Source organism: Pongo abelii, chromosome 2, assembly GCF_028885655.2.
Source record: "Pongo abelii isolate AG06213 chromosome 2, NHGRI_mPonAbe1-v2.0_pri, whole genome shotgun sequence".
Lineage (NCBI taxonomy): Eukaryota > Metazoa > Chordata > Mammalia > Primates > Hominidae > Pongo > Pongo abelii.
In genome coordinates this window covers 207,523,043-207,541,516 of record NC_085928.1, presented here as the reverse complement: position 1 = coordinate 207,541,516, position 18,474 = coordinate 207,523,043, and the positions used below count along the sequence as shown (strand labels likewise).

Below are 18,474 nucleotides of genomic sequence, written 5' to 3'. Positions count from 1 at the left end.
TTTGCGTAAAGTGAACAAGGATCAAAACAGATCATGATTTAGACTGTGGACCTGTAGGAAAAGTACCTTTGATATTATTGAGAATATTTGGCTCACTTGTTTTTTTTCTTTGTTCCCTTTATTTTAGGGCAAACACTGTATCCTTGATGTGTCTGGAAATGCCATAAAGAGATTACAGATTGCACAGCTTTACCCTATCTCCATTTTTATTAAACCCAAATCCATGGAAAATATCATGTAAGTGTGAATGCCTAAGGCTTAGCCTCTGTACAAATTCAGTCACTGTAGGGTGATTTATTTACTCTTCCTGCATCTCAGTTTCTTTATCTATAAAATTGAGATAATAGTAGTATGTATATTCACCTCAGATTATGTGGTAAGGATTAAATAAGCACTGGGGTTATAAATTGTCATTGTAATCATCATCATTAATATTAGTAAAGTATAAGGTAACATGTGTTAGAACTTTAAATAGCCCCACGTGACTAGTAGCTACTGAAGTATGCAGCACAGCTCTCAGGTAACCATTAAGAGAATAAAAGAATGTATAACCATTACCTAATACTTTCAGGGTACAAAAAAAATAGAATCTAAGTAAAAATTAAGAAAGAGCAAAATAGAAACATAGAACAAGTGAGGCAGAACCATATAAATAGTAAGATGGCATAAACTAAGGCAAATATTAGAGTACTAGACTAAATGTTTCAATTAAAAGACAAGGATTGTCACAACGGGTGAAGAAAAAAGTAAATTATATGTTGCTTTCATCAGACACACCTTAAAAATTAGGCTATGGGAAGGTTGAAAGTAAGAGGATAGGAAAAGATATACCATGCTAAACTAGGCTGATTTTTATATTGCTGACAAAGTATGCTTTAAGGCAAGAAGTATTACTTAGCTTGAGAGTGACATTTCATGGCCGGGCGCGGTGGCTCACGCCTGTAATCCCAGCACTTTGGGAGGCCAAGGCGGGCGGATCACGAGGTCAGGAGATCAAGACCATCCTGGCTAACACGGTGAAACCCTGTCTCTACTAAAAATACAGAAAATTAGCCAGGCGTGGTCGCGGGCACCTGTAGTCCCAGCTACTCGGGAGGCTGAGGCAGGAGAATGGCGTGAACCCAGGAGGCGGAGCTTGCAGTGAACCGAGATCGCACCACTGCACTCCAGCCTGGACGACAGAGCGAGACTCCGTCTCAAAAAAAGAGTGACATTTCATAAAAGTAAAACAGTCACTCCAACAGGAAGATCTGTTCATACATTTGTTTGCACTTAGTAGCATTCTCAAAACATAGAAAGTACAAATCGACAGCTGCATAGAGGCAAAAAGGTAATTCCAAAATCATTGAGAGGGAACCTGACACATCTGTCAGGAAGCAATTAAATAAGAAAACAAATATAAAAATCAGTGAAGGTATAGAATAACACAAATTTGAAACTTTACCTACTTGACATATGTTAAACACTGCACTCAACATCTGCAAAATACACATGGATTTCCAGTGTACATGAAACAATTACCAAAACTGATCATTTGCTAGATTACGAATTTCAAAGGATAGAAAACAAATATTCTCTGACCATAATGCAATTTAAATGGAAACCAGTAATTAAAAGATAACTAGAAAATTCTCATATATTTGGAAATTAAGCATTATACTTCTGAGTGAGTCAAAGAAGAAATCACAGAATAAATTGATGTTTTCAACTAAATAGTAATGAATTGCCAAGTAATGAGTTTGGAGGCTTTCATAGCTTTGTTGAAGGAATACACACAGCTTTAAATGTTAGGAAAGAATGTTGAAAATCAAAGTTAGAAAAGTTGAAAATCTAAGATTTTGAGAAATTGAAAAAGATAGAAGGCGGGGCACAGTGGTCGGCCCCTATAATCCCAACACTTCAGGAGGCCTAGGCGGGCGGATTGCTTGAGTTCAGGAGTTCAAGACCAGTCTGGGCAACATGGTGAGACTCTGTCTCTACTAAAAATACAAAGAAATAGCCAGGCATGGTGGTGTGCGCCTGTGGTCTCAGCTACTTGGGAGGCTGAGATGGGGGGATTGCTTGAGCACAGGGAGCAGAGGTTGCAGTGAGCCAAGATCTTGCCACTGCACTCCAGCCTGGTGACAGAGCAAGACTCTATCCCAAGGAAAAAAAAGAAAAAACAATATTTAAAAATTTAAAAATAAAAAATATGGCAGAGCAGAAATTAATGAAATAGAAAAAACAAACGTATGATAAAGAGGATCAACAAAGCCAAAAGTGTTCTCTGAAAATACAGTAAACCATTAGGAGTGATCAGGAAAAGAAAGAAGGCATATCAATGTGAATATCAGGCAAGACAAAGAGGATGTGACTACACATGCAGCAGACATCGAAGAGATCGACAGAGGCAACCCGACAGGAAAAGGGACAAAGGGCTTGGCCACATCACAAAAGGGAATCTCCAAAGAATAAGCATGTGAGATAGTGCCCAACTAATCATGGAACTACAAGTTGAAACCCTGATGTCTTATACTACCACCCATGTACCAGAATAGTTAAAATGAAAAAGACAGAAAATATTTAATGCTGGCAAAGATGTGGAACAACTGAAACTCATAACAGTGTTAGGGGTGCAAATTGGTGCATCTTCATTGGTAAACTGTTCATAGTATCATAGTATCTCCTAAAGGTGAACATACACATTAGTTATGACCCAGAAGTCATATTCTTAGATGCACACTCAACAGAAATGCTTACATGTGTTTACAAAGACATGTACAAGAGTGATGACAGTACTGCTCGAATAGTCAACAACTGTCAGGTGCAGAGGCTCACACCTGTAATCTCAACACTTTGGGAGCCCAAGACAGAAGAATTGCTTGAGGTCAGGAGTTGGAGACCAGCCTGAGCAACATGGCACAACCCTGTCTCTGCAAAAAACTTTAAAAGGTAGCTGGATGTGGCGGTGCATTCCTGTAATCCCAGCTACTTAGGAGGCCGAAGCAGGAGGATCCCTTGAGCCCAGGAGTTCGATCCAAGCTGTAGTGAGCTACGGTTGCACCACTGCACTCCAGCCTTGGTGACAGAGTGAGACCCTGTCTCTAAAAAAAACAAGGAGTCAGTAACTAAAAACTAGAAACTACCCAAATACTATCAGCAGTAGAATATGTAAATAAATTATGACATGTTCACAATGAAGCATTCTATGATAATGAGAGTGAGCAATCTCCAGCCACATACAAAAGTATGGAAGAATCTCACAAGTACAATTTGAGTTAAAAACAAAAACCCAGACCTAAAGATATACATACTCTGTGACTCCAAATTTAATAATTGCTCATAGAAGTCAAATAGAGGTTACCCTGTAAGAATGGGTTGGTGACTAGAGTGAGCACACCCGGATTCTGGGGTCCTAGTCATGTTCTGTGTCTTGACCTAAGTACACAGGTACATGTAAGTTTGTGAAAATGTAACAAGCTGTATGATACGATTTTTCTAATATTGCTCATCTGTGTTTGAAACATATACTTCAGAAAATGTTAAGGAAAAAATAGAAAGGGAAAAGAGAAAACCTAAATAATCTAGTACTTATTAAAGACTTGAACCCGTCATAAAAAGCCTTTCCACAAATTAAATACTAAGCCAAGAGGACTTAACTAAATTCTACCAAAAGCTAAGAAGCTATGTCAGTTTTATACAAACTCTTCAACTAATTTATGAGCATTAATTTGATACCCAAACCTGGAAAGGACTATATAGGAAAGGAAAATGATAAAGCCAGTCTTAAGTATGACTATAGATTCAAGAACCCTTACCAAAATAGGAGCAAATTGAATCAAACAATTTTTTTTAATAAGGCAAAATGTAACAACCAAGTTGGGTATATTCCTGGTATGCAGCACTGCTGCAACATTTAAAAACTAATCAGTTGTGGAGCTAGAAGGAAGATGGCAGAGTAGGAAGCTCTGGGAATCTGTCTCCCCACCCAGACGACAACTGCACTGGCAGAATCTGTCTGATGTTACTATTTTGGAACTCTGTTCACCATTTTTGTCAGTTTTGGAACTCTGAAGTCTGTTGAAGGCTTACAACTTCCAGGGGAAGGTTTGAAAGGTTAATTTCAGCTCTTAACATGGTAGCAACTACCTGTTCCCCTACCCTCAGCCCCATAGCATGTAGCCATGCACACATTTTCAAGCAGCTTTGCATAGGGTTTGTGGGAGCCAGTGTGGACAATAAGGATTCTGTCCTCCAAATAGCAGGGATCTTTGCTCTGATAGCTAATTACTGCTTCTGATCATGGAGGTGCAGCCACACAGCCATCCAGTGAGCCATTGTTGCAAACCCCACTGCCATTGTTACAAGCCCCTCCACTTGAGGCTGAAGTGACTTTTAAAGATTTAAAGGGCCATTGCCTTCAGTGGTGATTAGTGAGGAGAAAGAAAAAAAATATTAAGTAAAAACAAAGGGCTAGTGCTTCCCTCTTCCCCCGCACCACACACACACACACACACACCTTTTTTTTCCCCTCCCCTTTTGGGGGCCAGACCAGGACATTCAAAAGTAACCACGTATATGAGGGGAGGTTTTCATATCCATGGAAAATCACAGGCTTAGAAAATACCTGAAAAGACCCTAAGTTTACACCTCAGGCTGATTCCTGGTACAGAAACACCTTGCAACAGTAAACAATAAAATTAAATTTTAAATAAAACAGCAAAGTCTGGGAAAGGAAGAGAATTTGATCTCCAGAGTTACCACATTGTAAGATTTAAATGTGCAGTTTCCCACAAAAAATCACAAGACATACGAAGAAACAGGAAAATATAGCCCATTCAAAGGAAAAATAAACAAACTATCCCTGAGAAAAACTATCCTTGAGAAAGAGTTAGACTTAAAAAAGACTGTAAAACAAGATGCTTAAATGAGCTAAAAGACATGGACAAAGTCTCAAGAAAGTGATAGGCCCCGCGCAGTGGCTCATGCCTGTAATCCTGGCACTTAGAAGGCTGAGACGAGAGGATCACTTGAACTCAGTGGTTCAAGACTAGCCTGGGCAACATAGTGAGACCTTGCCCCTACAAAAGGTAAGCAAAAACTGGCAGGTGCGGTGGCTCACGCCTGTAACCCCAGCACTTTGGGAGGCCGAGGCAGGCAGAACACCTGAGGTCAGGAGTTCGAGACTAGCCTGGGCAACATAGCGAAACCCCATCTCTACTAAAAATACAAAAATTAGCTGGGCGTGGTGGTGGGCGTCTGTAATCCCACCTACTTGGGAGGCTGAGGCACGAGAATCGCTTGAACCCAGGAGGCGGAGGTTGCAGTGAGTGGAGACCATACCATTGCACCCCAGCCTGGGCAATAAGAGCAAAACTCCGTCTCAAAAAAAAAATAAAAATTAGCTGGCCATGGTGGCACGAGCCTGTGGTCCCAGCTACATGGGAAGCTGAGGTGGGAGGATCTCTTGAGCCTGGGAGGTCAAGGCTGCAGTGAGCCGAGATCACACCACTGCACTCCAGCCTGAGCAACAGAGGGAGACCTTGTCTCCAAAAAGATAAAAGGAAAAAAAGATGAAAAAGATAACCTGAACAAAATGGAAATATCAACAAATAAAAAACCTAAAAAGAAACCAAAAGGAAATTCTGGAGCTAAAAATAACTGAAATGGAAAATTCACTACAGGGATTCAGGGAGATTTGAGCAGACAGAAGAAAGAATCAACAAATTTAACTTAAAGATACAACAATGGAAATTATTTAGTCTGAGAAACAGAAATGATTGAAGAAAAGTGAACAGAGCCTAAGGGACCTATAAGACACCATCAAGCAATCAACGTACACATTGTGGGGGTCCTCGAAGGAGAATAGAGAGAGAAAGGGCAGAGAGATTGTTTGAAGAAATAATGGCCAAAAACATCCCAAATTTGATGAAAGACGTGACTATAATCCAAGAAAATCAATGAACTCAAAGCAGGATAAACTTAGATACCCACACTGCGGCACATTATAATCAAACTGTCAGAATACAGAGAGAATCTTGAAAGCAGCAACTTATCACACACAAGGGATTTCCCAATAAGATTATCAGTTGCTGTTTTTGTTTGTTTGTTTTTTGAGAAGGTCTCGCTTTGTCACCCAGGCTGGAGTGCAGTGGCTCACTGCTTACGCAGGTTATTGCTGCCTTAACTTCCTGGGCTCAAGCAGCCTCTCACCTCAGCCTCCCAAGCAGCTAGGGCTACAGATATGCACCACCACGCCTGGCTAATTTTTGTATTTTTTAGAGAGACAGGGTTTTGCCATGTTTCCCAGGCTGGTCTCGAACTCCTGAGCCCAAGTGATCCACGCACCTCAGCCTTCCAAAGTGCTGGGATTACAGGTGTAAATAAATACCCACCATGCCCAGCAATCAGATTTTTTTTTGTGAGACAGGGTCTACTCTGTCTCCCAGGTTGGAGTGCAGTGGCTCATTCTCAGCTCACTGCAACCTCTCTGCCTCCGAGGTTCAAGTGATTCTCTTGCCTCAGCCTCCCTAGTAGCTGGGATTACAGGGACTCACCACTGCGCCCTGCTAATTTTTGTATTTTTAGTGGAGACGGGATTTCACCATGTTGGCCAGGCTGGTCCCGAACTCCTGACCTCAGGTGAACCACCTGCCTCGGCCTCCCAAAGTGCTGGGATTACAGGCTTGAGCCACCATGCCCTGCCAGCAGATATTTTATCAGAAACTTTGGAGGCCAGAAAACAGTGGGTTCAAAACACTGAAGAAAAAAAAAAAAATTAACTGTCAACAAAGAATCCTATATCTGGCAAATCTATTCTTCAAAAATGAGGGAGAAATTAAAACATGCCCAGATAAATAAAAACTGAAAGAGTTTATTAGCTGTAGTCCTACCTTACAAGAAATGCTGCAGAGAATTTTGTAGGGTGGGATGAAAGAATACTAGACAGTAACTCTACAAAATATCAAAGCAAACATCATAATTAATGGCAAAATATTGAAGGCTTTCCTTTAAGTTGGGAACGAACTCTCATATACTCATCATCCAGCTGCAGCAATAATTATCCACTTATGACCAATCTTGTTTCTCTCCACTCACACCCACCTCCTTACACCTTCATTCCAGATTATTTTGAAACAAGTCTCAGACATTTCTGTCATTTTGTCTGTATACATCACTGTGTATTTGAAAGATAATTTCTTACAAAAAGTCACTGATTATCATACTTAAAATAATAATTATTTGATATAGTTCAAATGTTGCTGGTTATTTCATAAGTTTTGTTTGTGTTTCTTCAGTTTGTTGGAATAATATTTTTAGTAGGACCTATTCATGGCAGTTGGTTGTTTAACCTATAGATTCTCTCTCCACAGTCTCTCTTTTATGCCCACATCCCCCTCCCCTACCCCACCTCCCATTTATTTGTGATAGAAACCAGGTCATTTCTTCTGCAGAGATTTCCCCAGACTGTATTTTCTGATTACCTTCTCATGGTGTTATTTATATGGTTGTTTGTCCTCTTATTTTCTGTAAACTGATAGGTAGATCTCTAAGTCATTTTAATATGAAATTTTCATCAAAGTCAAAAGTGTCATAAATTAATGAATAGGTTTTTTGGCTACACTGAGCTGATGCAGAATTTGTTAAAACCCTCTGTCATTCCAAGTATACAGCAACATACTCAGTGACTAAATCTAGTTTTTATTTTTTTTATTTTTATTTATTTATTTTGTTGTTGTGGAGACAGAGTCTCATTCTGTCGCCCAGACTGGAGTGCAGTGGCACGATCTCAGCTCACTGCAACCTCTGCCTCCTGGGTTCAAGCGATTCTCCTGCCTTAGCCTCCCAAGTAGCTAGGATTACAGGCGTGTGCCACCACGCCTAGCTAATTTTTATATTTTTAGTAGAGACGGGGTTTCATCTTGTTGGTCGAGCTGGTCCTGAACTCCTTACCTCAAGTGATCCACCTGCCTCGGCCTCCCAAAATGCTGGGATTACAGATATTAGCCACCATGCCCAGCCTATTATTTTTATTTTTAAAAATCCCAGAAACAGGCTGGGCTCAGTGGCTCACATCTGTAATCCCAGCACTTTGGGAGGCCAAGGCGAGCAGATCACCTGGGGTCAGGAGTTTGGGACCAGCCTGCCCAACTTGGTGAAACCCCATCTCTACTAAAAATATAAAAATTAGCCGGGCGTGGTGGCGCATGCCTGTAATCCAGCTACTTGAGAGATGGAGGCAGGAGAATCGCTTGAACCCAGGAGGCAGAGGTTGCAGTGAGCCGAGATCGCGCCACTGCACTCCAGCCTGGGTGACAGAGTGAGACACTGTCTCAAAAAAAAAAAAAAGAAAAAAATCCCAGAAACAGCCAGAATGACTCAAGTTTTTAATGACATTCATATTTTCAACAGAGTTCAACTTTCCATGATTTTCTATTTTAATGTGTCTTCTCTCCTTTGTCATCTTTTTTTAAAAAGTATTATAATTTGGTAATTATCAATTTCTACATTTATTTTCATAGGGAAATGAATAAGCGTCTAACAGAAGAACAAGCCAGAAAAACATTTGAGAGAGCTATGAAACTGGAACAGGAGTTTACTGAACATTTCACAGGTTGGAACCATGTTGTAACAGTCCTCTTTAAGATAGAATTTTGCTTTGAAGCCATATGAACTGACCCATTCAAATGGATTTTGAACTATGCCTACATCTACCAGTAGAAACTAGTATCATCTAGCCTAGGCAGTGGTGCTGTTGAACCTTTTTTTTTTTTTTTTTTTTTTGAGACGGAGTTTTGCTCTGTCACCCAAGCGGAGTGCAGTGGTATGACTAGGCTCACCGCAGCCTCCGCGTCCCTGGCTCAAGTGATTCTCCTGCCTCAGCCTCCCGAGTAGCTGGGATTATCGGCTTGCGCCACCCCGCCCAGCTAATTTTGTATTTTTAGTAGAGATGGGGTTTCGCCATGTTGGTCAGGCTGGTCTCGAACTCCTGACCTCAGGTGATCCACCTGCCTCAGCCTGTCAAAATGCTAGGATTACAGGGGTGAGCCACCGTGCCCAGCCAGGAATCTTGAGAGTTAATGTTTCTTAGGTTATTGATTAGAACAGCAAAAACAGGAATAATTCACACTTGACCAGAGAGAAATGGATTTAGATTTTTTTTCTTCTATGAAACTCTGATTTTTCTCTTATCCTTTATAAATTTTGATCCATTTTCTCTAGCCATGTTGAGGTATAATTGATAAAATTCGTATATATTCAAGGCATATAATGTGATTTGATAAACGTATACATTGTGAATTGATTAACACAATCAAATTAACATGGCTTTAACCACACAGTTACCATTTTGTGTGTGTAGGGAAGACACTTAAGATCTACTTTTTATTAATAATAGTCACTATTGCTGTATATTAGATCCCCAGAATTTACTCATCTTATAACTGAAAGTTTGTACCCTTTCACTAACATCTCCCCATTTCTTCTACTCTGCAGTCCCTGGAAACCACCTCTGTTTCTATGAGTTCTACTTTTTTAGATTCCACGTATAAATGAAATACAATATTTGCTTTTCTGTGTCTGGCTTATTTCATACAGCATAAGGTCCTCCACATTCACTCATGTTGGTTGTTGCAGATGATAGGATTTTCATTTTTATGGCCTAATAAAATATTCCATTGTTGTATATATACCATATGCATGCATACATACATACATATATATATATATTTGTTGTTGTTTGTTTTCCGGTTGTTGTTGTTTTTTTTTTTTTTTTTTTTTGAGATGGAGTCTCGCTCTGTCACCCAGGCTGGAGTGCAGTGGCGCGATCTCGGCTCACTGCAAGCTCCGCCTCCCGGGTTCGAGCCATTCTCCTGCCTCAGCCTCCCAAGTAGCTGGGACTACAGGGTGCCCGCCACCACGCCCGGCTAATTTTTTGTATTTTTAGTAGAGATGGGGTTTCACTGTGTTAGCCAGGATGGTCTTGATCTCCTGACCTCGTGATCCGCCTGCCTCGGCCTCCCAAAGTGCTGGGATTACAGGCGTGAGCCACTGTGCCCGGCCTGTTTTTGGTTTTTTTGTTCGTTTTTGAGACAGGGTTTTTGTTCTTGCCCAGGCTGGAGTACAGTGTCATGATCATGGCTCACTGCAGCCTCAACCTCCTGGGCTCAAGCAATTCTCTCTCTTCAGCTTCCTTAGTAGCTGGGACTACAGGTGTGCAACACCACACCTGGCTAATTTTTTATTTTTGTAGAGACAGGATCTCGCTATGTTGCCTAGGCTGGTCTCAAACTCCTAGGCTCAAGCAATCCCCCTTCCTCGGCCTCCCAGAGTGCTTGGATTATAGGTGCACTGCACCTGGCCTACAATATTTTCTTTCTTCATTCATCTTTTGTTTTGTTTTGTTTTTGTTTTTTGGAGATGGAGTTTTGCTCTTGCTGCTCAGGCTGAAATGCAATGGCATGATCTCAGCTCACCACAACCTCCCAGGTTCAAGCGATTCTCCTGCCTCAGTCTCCTGAGTAGCTGGGATTACAGGCATGTGCCACCATGCCCAGCTAATTATGTATTTTTAGTAGAGACGGGGTTTCCCCATGTTGGTCAGGCTGGTCAAACTCTTGACCTCAGTTGATCCGCCCGCCTTGGCCTCCCAAAGTGCTGGGACTACAGGCGTGAGCCACCAGGCCCAGCTCATTCATCTTTTGACAGACTCAGGTTATTTTCATATCTGGGCTATTGCTGATTATGTTGCAGTGAACATAGGAGTGCAGATTTCAACATACCAATTTATTTTCCTTTGGTTTTCTTTTTGTTGTTGTTGGCTTTTTGTTTGTTTTTATTGTTTTGTTTTGAGACAGTCTCGCTCTGTTGTCCAGGCTGGAATGCAGGCATGATCTCAGCTTGCTGCAACCATCGCCTCCTGCGTTCAGTTGATTCTCCTGCCTTAGCCTCCCAAGTAGCAGGGACTGGAGGCACATGCCACCACACCCAGCTAATTTTTGTATTTTTAGTAGAGACAGGGTTGGCCGTGCTGGTCTCAAACTCCTGACCTCAAGTGATCCACCTGCTTCAGCCTCCCAGAGTGCTGGAATTACAGGTGTGAGCCACCACGCCTGGCCCAATTTCCTTTCCTTTGGATATATACCAAGTAGTGGGATTGCTAGATCATATAATAACTCAGTTTTTAATTTTTTGAGGTGGCTGGGCACAGTGGCTCATGCCTGTAATCCCAGCATTTTGGGAGGCCGAGGTGGGCGGATCACCTGAGGTCAGGAGTCCGAAACCAGCCTGACCAACATGGCGAAACCCCTTTTCTCTACTAAAAATACAAAATTAGCCGGGCGTGCATGCCTGTAATCCCAGCTACTTGGAAGGTTGAGGCAGGAGAATTGCTTGAACCTGGGAGACAGAGGTTGCAGTGAGCCGAGATCGTGAAATTGCACTCCAGCCTGGGCAACAAGAGTGAAAACTCTGTCTCAAAAATAATAAGAATAAGAATTTCTTGAGGAATGCCCACACTATTTTCTATGATGGCTTTACTCATTTACATTCCCACCAACAGTGTACAGGGTTCCCTTTTCTTCATACCATTGCCTGCTTGTTCTCTCTTATCTTTTTGATAACAGCCATCCACACAGGTCTAAGGTGATATTTCATTACGGTTTGTGTATGTGTTTGTGACAGAGCCTTGCTCCATCACCCAGGCTGGAGTACAGTGGCGTGATCTCAGCTCACTGCAACCTCTGCCTCCTGGGTTCAAGCGATTCTCATGCCTCAGCCTCCTGAATAGCTGGGATTACAGGCGCCTGCCACCACACCCGGCTAATTTTTGTATTTTTAGTAGAGACAGGGTTTTGCCATGTTGGTCAGACTGGTCTTGAACTCCTGGCCTCAAGTGATCCGCCCATCTCAGCCTCCCAAAGTGTTAGGATGGTAGGCGTGAGCCCCCGCACCCAGCCTCATTATGGTTTTGGTTTCTATTCCTCTGATGATTAATGAGGCTGAGCACTTTTACTGATACCTGTTGGCCATCTGTATGTCTTCTTTGGAGAAATGTCTATTCCAGTCCTTTGCCCATTTTTTAAATGGATTATTTGGTATTTTGCTAATGAGTTTCTTATATATTTTGGATATTAACCCCTTATCAATTGCACGTTTGGAAATATTTTCTCTTCTTCCATAGGTTGCCTTTCCATTTTGTTGATGGTTCCTTTGCTGTGTAGAAGATTTTTTATTTGATGTCCCACTTGATGATTTTTTATTTCGCTGCCTGTGCTTTCCAAAAAATCATCCAAGACCAGTGTCAAGGAACTTTTTTCCCTGTGTTTTCTTCTAGGAGTTTTATGGTTTCTGGTTTTACATTTAAGTCTTTAATCTATTTCAAGTTAATTTTGTATAAGATAAGGGTTTAGTTTCATTCTCTTGCATGTGGATATCCAGATTTTCTGACACCATTTATTTAAGACACTAGCCTTTCCGTATTGTGTATTCTTGGCCCCTTTTTAAAGATTAGTTGCCCTTTGATCCGTTTTGAAATACTATTTATTTAAAAAAAAAAAAAAGTAGGTAGCAATTCCCCAATATTCTTATCTTACTCACCTTGTCCTTTAACTTCCTCCTCAAGTCTTTGGACATTTTTGTTGTTGTTACTTGTTTGTTTGAAATAATATCAGCCTAAATTTGACATTCACACTGAGTATCAGTAAGGGTCATGGTTTGTAAACCTTGTGCTTTCTTATTTTTTTCAAACTAATTTCAGACTTAAATAGAAGTTACAAGAATAGTACAGGGAGTCTCATGTACCCTTCACCCAAATTCAAGTGTTAACATTTTACCACATTTATAATTTTTTTTCTGATACACTTGAGAGTAAGTTTCAGGTAGATGTCCCTTTACTTCTAAATATTTCAGTGTGTATTTTCCAAAAAACAGGGATATTCCCTTACATAATCATAGTTTTATTATCAAAATCAGGAAATTTAATAATTATATGTCTCATCTAACTGTAGATCTTGTTATTATTTCACTATTCTTCTAATCTCTTTAGAGCAAAATGGAAAAAAATGGTTTTTCTGTTCCGGTGCAGGATCCAGTTCAGGCTCATGTGTTGCATTGAATTATCACATCTTTAATGTTCTTTAATCTGAAATAGTTCCCAAGTCTTGTTATTCATGACGTTGACTGACATTTTTTAAGAGTAAAAACAAACACTAGGGGGGATTTTTTGTGGGTTTTTTTGTTTTGTTTTTTGTCTTTTGTTTTTTTTTTTGAGCCAGGGTCTCACTCTGTCGCCCAGGCTGGAGTGCAATGGTGCAATCTCAGTTCACTGGAACCTCCACCTCCCAGGCTCAAGTGATCCTCCCACCTAAGCCTCCCAAGGAGCTGGGACTACAGGCTACAGCCAACATGCCCAGCTAATGTTTGTATTTTTTGTAGAGACAGGATTTCGCCATGTTGCCCAGGCTGGTCTCAAACTCATCCAATCCGTCCACCTTCACCTTGACGTCCCAAAGTGGTGGGATTACAGGCGTGAGCCACCGCACCCGGCCAAAGACCCGTTCTTTTACAAAATGTCCCTCCCTCAGTTTGGATTTATCTGATGTTTTCTCATAATTAGATTTAGGTTCTGCATTTGGGGCAGGAATAGCAATGAAGTAATGATGTATCCTCTGTGTATCATACAGGGAGGTTTACAAAGTCTAGTTGTGCCGTTACTTGTGATGCTAATTTTAATCACATGGTTAAGGTGTCTGCTGCCTTATGCTTTCCCAGTTTCTTCCCAAGGAGTATCCTGGTTTACTAACCATTCCATTAATGAATTTACAAAGTAAGCAAAATATGTATTTCCCAAGTCAGTTCCTGACTGTTTTCTCCTAAAATAAATCCTTGCGTGCTGTTGTCAACCTAAACTATGAAATGCTCCGGGATTCTGTCCTGTGCTGTTGGAGTGCATCAAGATGCCAAACCCACGAACCAAGTATTTTGTCAAATGAACTGAGTCTTCAGGGACATTGAGGCATGTCTGTATTTAGCTCAAAAGGTAGAAGTCTCACAAAACTGATACTAGCGAATATTATGTTACTTAAAATTCTTGGTTACTCAGGCGTTCCTAGCTACATATAAGCCCTTCCTACCTAACATACAACTTCTTTCTTCTATGCACATAATCTCAGGTACCAAATAGACAGTATTATTTAAAATCTCCCTTTGACATTTTATGCTCAGTTTTTTCAGACCATGGAAATCTACACCTATGATGCTCTTCCAAGATCACTGGGCATTTTTTTGTAGTTTAATAAGTGACTTATTTAATTTACAATTCTGAATTCTTTCATTTATATGTAAACTTTTTTATGAGAAACAAGGTTCCACTTTGTCACCCAGGCAAATGGTACGATCATAGCTCACTGCACATGTGAACTCCTGGGCTCAAGAGGTCATCCTGCTGTCTCAGCCTCCCAAGTAGCCAGGATTAGAGGCACACACCACCATGCCCAGCTAATTTTTTTTTTTTTTTTTTTTTTAAATACACAGGGTCTCACTATGTTCCCCAGGTTGATCTCAAACTCCTAGCCTCAAGGAACCCTCCCACTTCAGCCTCCCAAAGTGCTGGGATTGCAGGCATGAGCCACCATGCCCAACCATAAACATTTTCTTTCTTAAAAAGTTACTCATGCTTAGTGCTGTCTAGCGATCCTTTGTTTTTGTTTGTTTGCTTTATTAACTAATCCTCATCCCTCACAGACCTCAGGGGCTTCAGCTATTTCCAAAGAATTAGTTGTTAGTAATTGTTACTCTTTTTTTCACACATTCTTTCAGACAGCAAATAAAACATTGATTGTTAAGTCTCTAACCACTAACAGGCTAGCTTAGGTATCTCAATTCACCTACGCTACAGTACCTGACATGCTTGCTTAACTGAAAAAAGTAGTATCTGTAATCAGCTCTTTTCCCCCACGATCCTACCAAAAAAAAAAAAAAAAAAAAATTATCCTTACATCATCCTGTCTGTGGGATTGTACCCAGTTTCCTTTTTTCTACATACATTTATGGAGAAATCAGGAAAGTTAAGAAAATAATTTGTTTTAAAATAATAAAGCTAATATATGCTCAGATGGTAAAAACAAAAGAAAAGAACACCAAGTCTTACTTTTTGATCCATTTTTAAGGTAAAAATTTTACACTATATAAATAGGAAAATTAATGAAGTGAGCCGTTTTTTCTAAGTGAACAGTGCGTAAACGGTGATTCTTCCTGGATGAGTAACTTTTTCAAAGATACTAGCTTCTACTATTTCACCAATAATTGTAATGACAAAAATAGACAATTAATGGAGATTTCTGATTTTGTTTCTATCATTACAGCTATTGTACAGGGGGATACGCTGGAAGACATTTACAACCAAGTGAAACAGATCATAGAAGAACAGTCTGGTTCTTACATCTGGGTTCCAGCAAAAGAAAAGTTATGAAAACTCACGTTTCTCTGTTTATCTTTTCCACAATTCCATTTTCTTTGGCATCTCTTTGCCCTTTCCTCTGGAGTCTTTCTTGAGTACTGATTTCATATTGAATTGTATCCCACACATCATGGTCTGCAGCTTCTTTTTCACATGTAGTGTCTCCTTCAAGTTACATCGCATATTATTTAATGTCACTATTGGTTAGTGGCCATGTTTCAGAACTGAAGATGGAATGGCCTGACCAGCTATTAAGAATTTGGGGAGACGCAGAAATTGTGGTAAAATTCCTTAATGTTTAAGGGAAAGTAATTTTAAGAGATTTTTGGAAAAGCTTTATATACATTCTTTTCAAATTTCAGTACAAATGAAAAAGTGGTTTTAATCAGTGATTTAGTAGACTGAGCAACTATGCACGCTTAAGTTTAATAGCATGGTTTGGCCAATGTATTACTCTCAAGTCCTTTTCTCAATCAGCTTCTATCATCAAAGCAATTGTTGCATTATAGAGAAATAAGGAAAACATTTTTTAATTTAAAAATTCATGTCTGAGTTGACTTTCATAAGGGATTTCATTTTTCCTCAGCATTCTTAAAGCCTTTTAGTATTTGAGGGTTCTTTTTTCCCAGGACATTTGCTAGGAATAACAACGTTTCAATGTTTTTAATCTACTTGAGCAACACTATCGTGTCTTACAAAAGTTGTTCATATGTAAATGATCATCACATTTTGTGAGTTGAGGCCATGTTCAGGTGCTAAGGAAGTTCACCTTTTACACAGAAGGTTGAGAAGATTCCCTAATCAGACATTACAGTGGTGATGTAGTAACCATAATGGCAATGGAAAGGAGCCCAATCATAGCCTAAAACTTAAAATGTATTCTTAGGAGTCAGATTTTACTGAATATTTTACCCACAATAGCTGCCTATTTTGTTATAATAAAATATATATAAATATATATATAAAACTTTCTTTAACTAAACTGTAACTATGGGAATTATTTTCTTTACATAGTTGCGCACACACACAAACATATATATATATATATTTAAAATATATTTTGTTTCTTTTGCCACCTACTCCTTTTTGTTTGGTTTTTAAGTTAAATATTAATTGAATAGACTTATCTTCCTTAATCATGTGAAATTGGGGCATGCATGGTGGTCATGAGGAGGAAACATTTAGGGAAATTAGATTATAAGTAAAAGTATGGGCATATTCTCCTCTTTTCTACAAAAGTTTTCAAATGGTTCCTGAGGTTTTTTTGTTGTTGTTCTTGTTATTGTTGTTATTGTTGTTCTTGTCACCTGGTTTGATTTTGGTCCTTGCCCTTTCCTTCTAGTTCTCCTTTTATTAATAGGAGGGCAGGCAAAAGCCCCATTTATGTGTGTGTTTTCCCCTCAGACAGCTTTCATCCACTGCTCTGCACTAGAATTGCACAAATCTTCATGGTGAGCAATTTTAAGAATTGTTAGTGAAAGGTAGAAATTATTTCAGAAATCAGTTTCTCTGGTCCTTCATATTAATAATAATATTTGGCTTCCCATTGCTCTTTGGAGTTGTTTATTAAATATGTGTTTTTGACAACCTCCTCATTACAGTTTCTTAAAGAAATGAGTACTGGTTTGTAAAGAATTATCAACATTATCCATTCCATTTATGAAGAAGAGGAGAACAGCTAATAAACTGTATTGTAAAATCCATATGTTAAGTGTGTCTTGAATTTTGAAAGAAAAAAATATTTTGCAAGCTAACATTTTCTTGAAACAATTTGAGGCATCATGTAATTTATAACTGAATCCAAGAGCCATTAGGCAACAGAGTATGTTAACACATTGAAATACACACAGTGTTGCTGTTACACTAAATATTGTAGGTTGTTAACCAAATAGAAACATACTAGTATGAAGAAAATTGTATACTAGTATGAAGAAAATTGTTGTAAAATCTCAAGAGCTTCAGAAATTGCCTTACAAGAGCCCAGCATAAGCTATTTTGAAGTATTTACCAAATAGTCACGTTGTAAAATATCAAGTGGTTATAAAAGGATGCCATTTATGTATTAAAATCTACATAACATTGTTTTCTGGATGTCCTTGTTAAGTGATGTTTTTGTAAGAATATATGATGGTGCAGCTTTCTAGATTGTATAGGATTATCAATAATGAGATTACTAATTGCTGAGTATTAGGCAATAGCCACTTTAGTATCGTACCTCTTAATTAATTTAAAAAAAAAAAAAAAAAGAAGGTGGTGTTACTAGCCCCACTGTAAGGTTTACATTAAATCACTTGCCCAAGATGTCTTAGCTAATAAGAGGCAGTGCGTAGTGTTTGGATCAGAGCCTCTCTGCCCCAATCTACATTCTTTCCAATACACTTGGCTGCCTCATTTTTCACCCCCTACTGTGTAAAGAACTGTAACTTACATCATGATTTTAGCAATGCTTTACAAATAAGGAAAGACTCTTAGATGAAAATCCTTGCCCAGAGTCATAGGATTAGCAAGGACAGACCCATAGAACAGGTGACTCCCATCACAGCTGAAACGACTATTTGTGGGAAACAAGTCAGCCTAGCCCTGCCACAGTGACGTGCCAAGGAAGAACCTTTCAGAACCAGAATAGTCAGCCTAGCCCTGCCACGGTGACATGCCAAGGAAGAACCTTTCAGAACCAGAATAGTCAGCCTAGCCCTGCCACGGTGACATGACAAGAAAGAACCTTTTAGAACCGGAATTGAAACAATATTTGTAATAAAAAAAAAAAAAAAAAAAAAGAGTCCATTATTGTAATACCCAGAGAATAATACAGTTTCACATGTTTTGTAAAGTCTATATTTTTTAATATGCCTCTTCATATCTTTAAGTTGGCAAAAAGAAGAATGCCTCTTAAATTTGACTTTAGCTATCTGGTTGCTTTCCTGTTCTGTGAGTACCTTGGGCTCTTCAATAAATAATGGAAGCAAGCAAGCCAGGCGCGGTGGCTCACGCCTGTAATCCCAGCACTTTGGGAGGTCGAGGCAGACGTATCACCTGAG

General features: G+C 39.6%; 1 protein-coding gene across 13 annotated transcripts in view; it reads left to right on the top strand.

Moving 5' to 3' along the window:
• DLG1 (discs large MAGUK scaffold protein 1) overlaps nt 1-18,213 on the top strand; it is a 271,361-nt gene extending 253,148 nt beyond the window's left edge. For all 13 annotated transcript variants that reach the window (XM_024241216.3, XM_024241214.3, XM_024241212.3 and 10 more), the window contains 3 exons: nt 128-237; nt 8,502-8,593; nt 15,342-18,213. In XM_024241216.3, the coding sequence (XP_024096984.1) occupies nt 128-237; nt 8,502-8,593; nt 15,342-15,448 (309 nt within the window). In that variant the 3' untranslated portion in view covers nt 15,449-18,213. The remainder of the gene's footprint in view (nt 1-127; nt 238-8,501; nt 8,594-15,341) is intronic.
• Nucleotides 18,214-18,474: the final 261 nt, after the last annotated feature.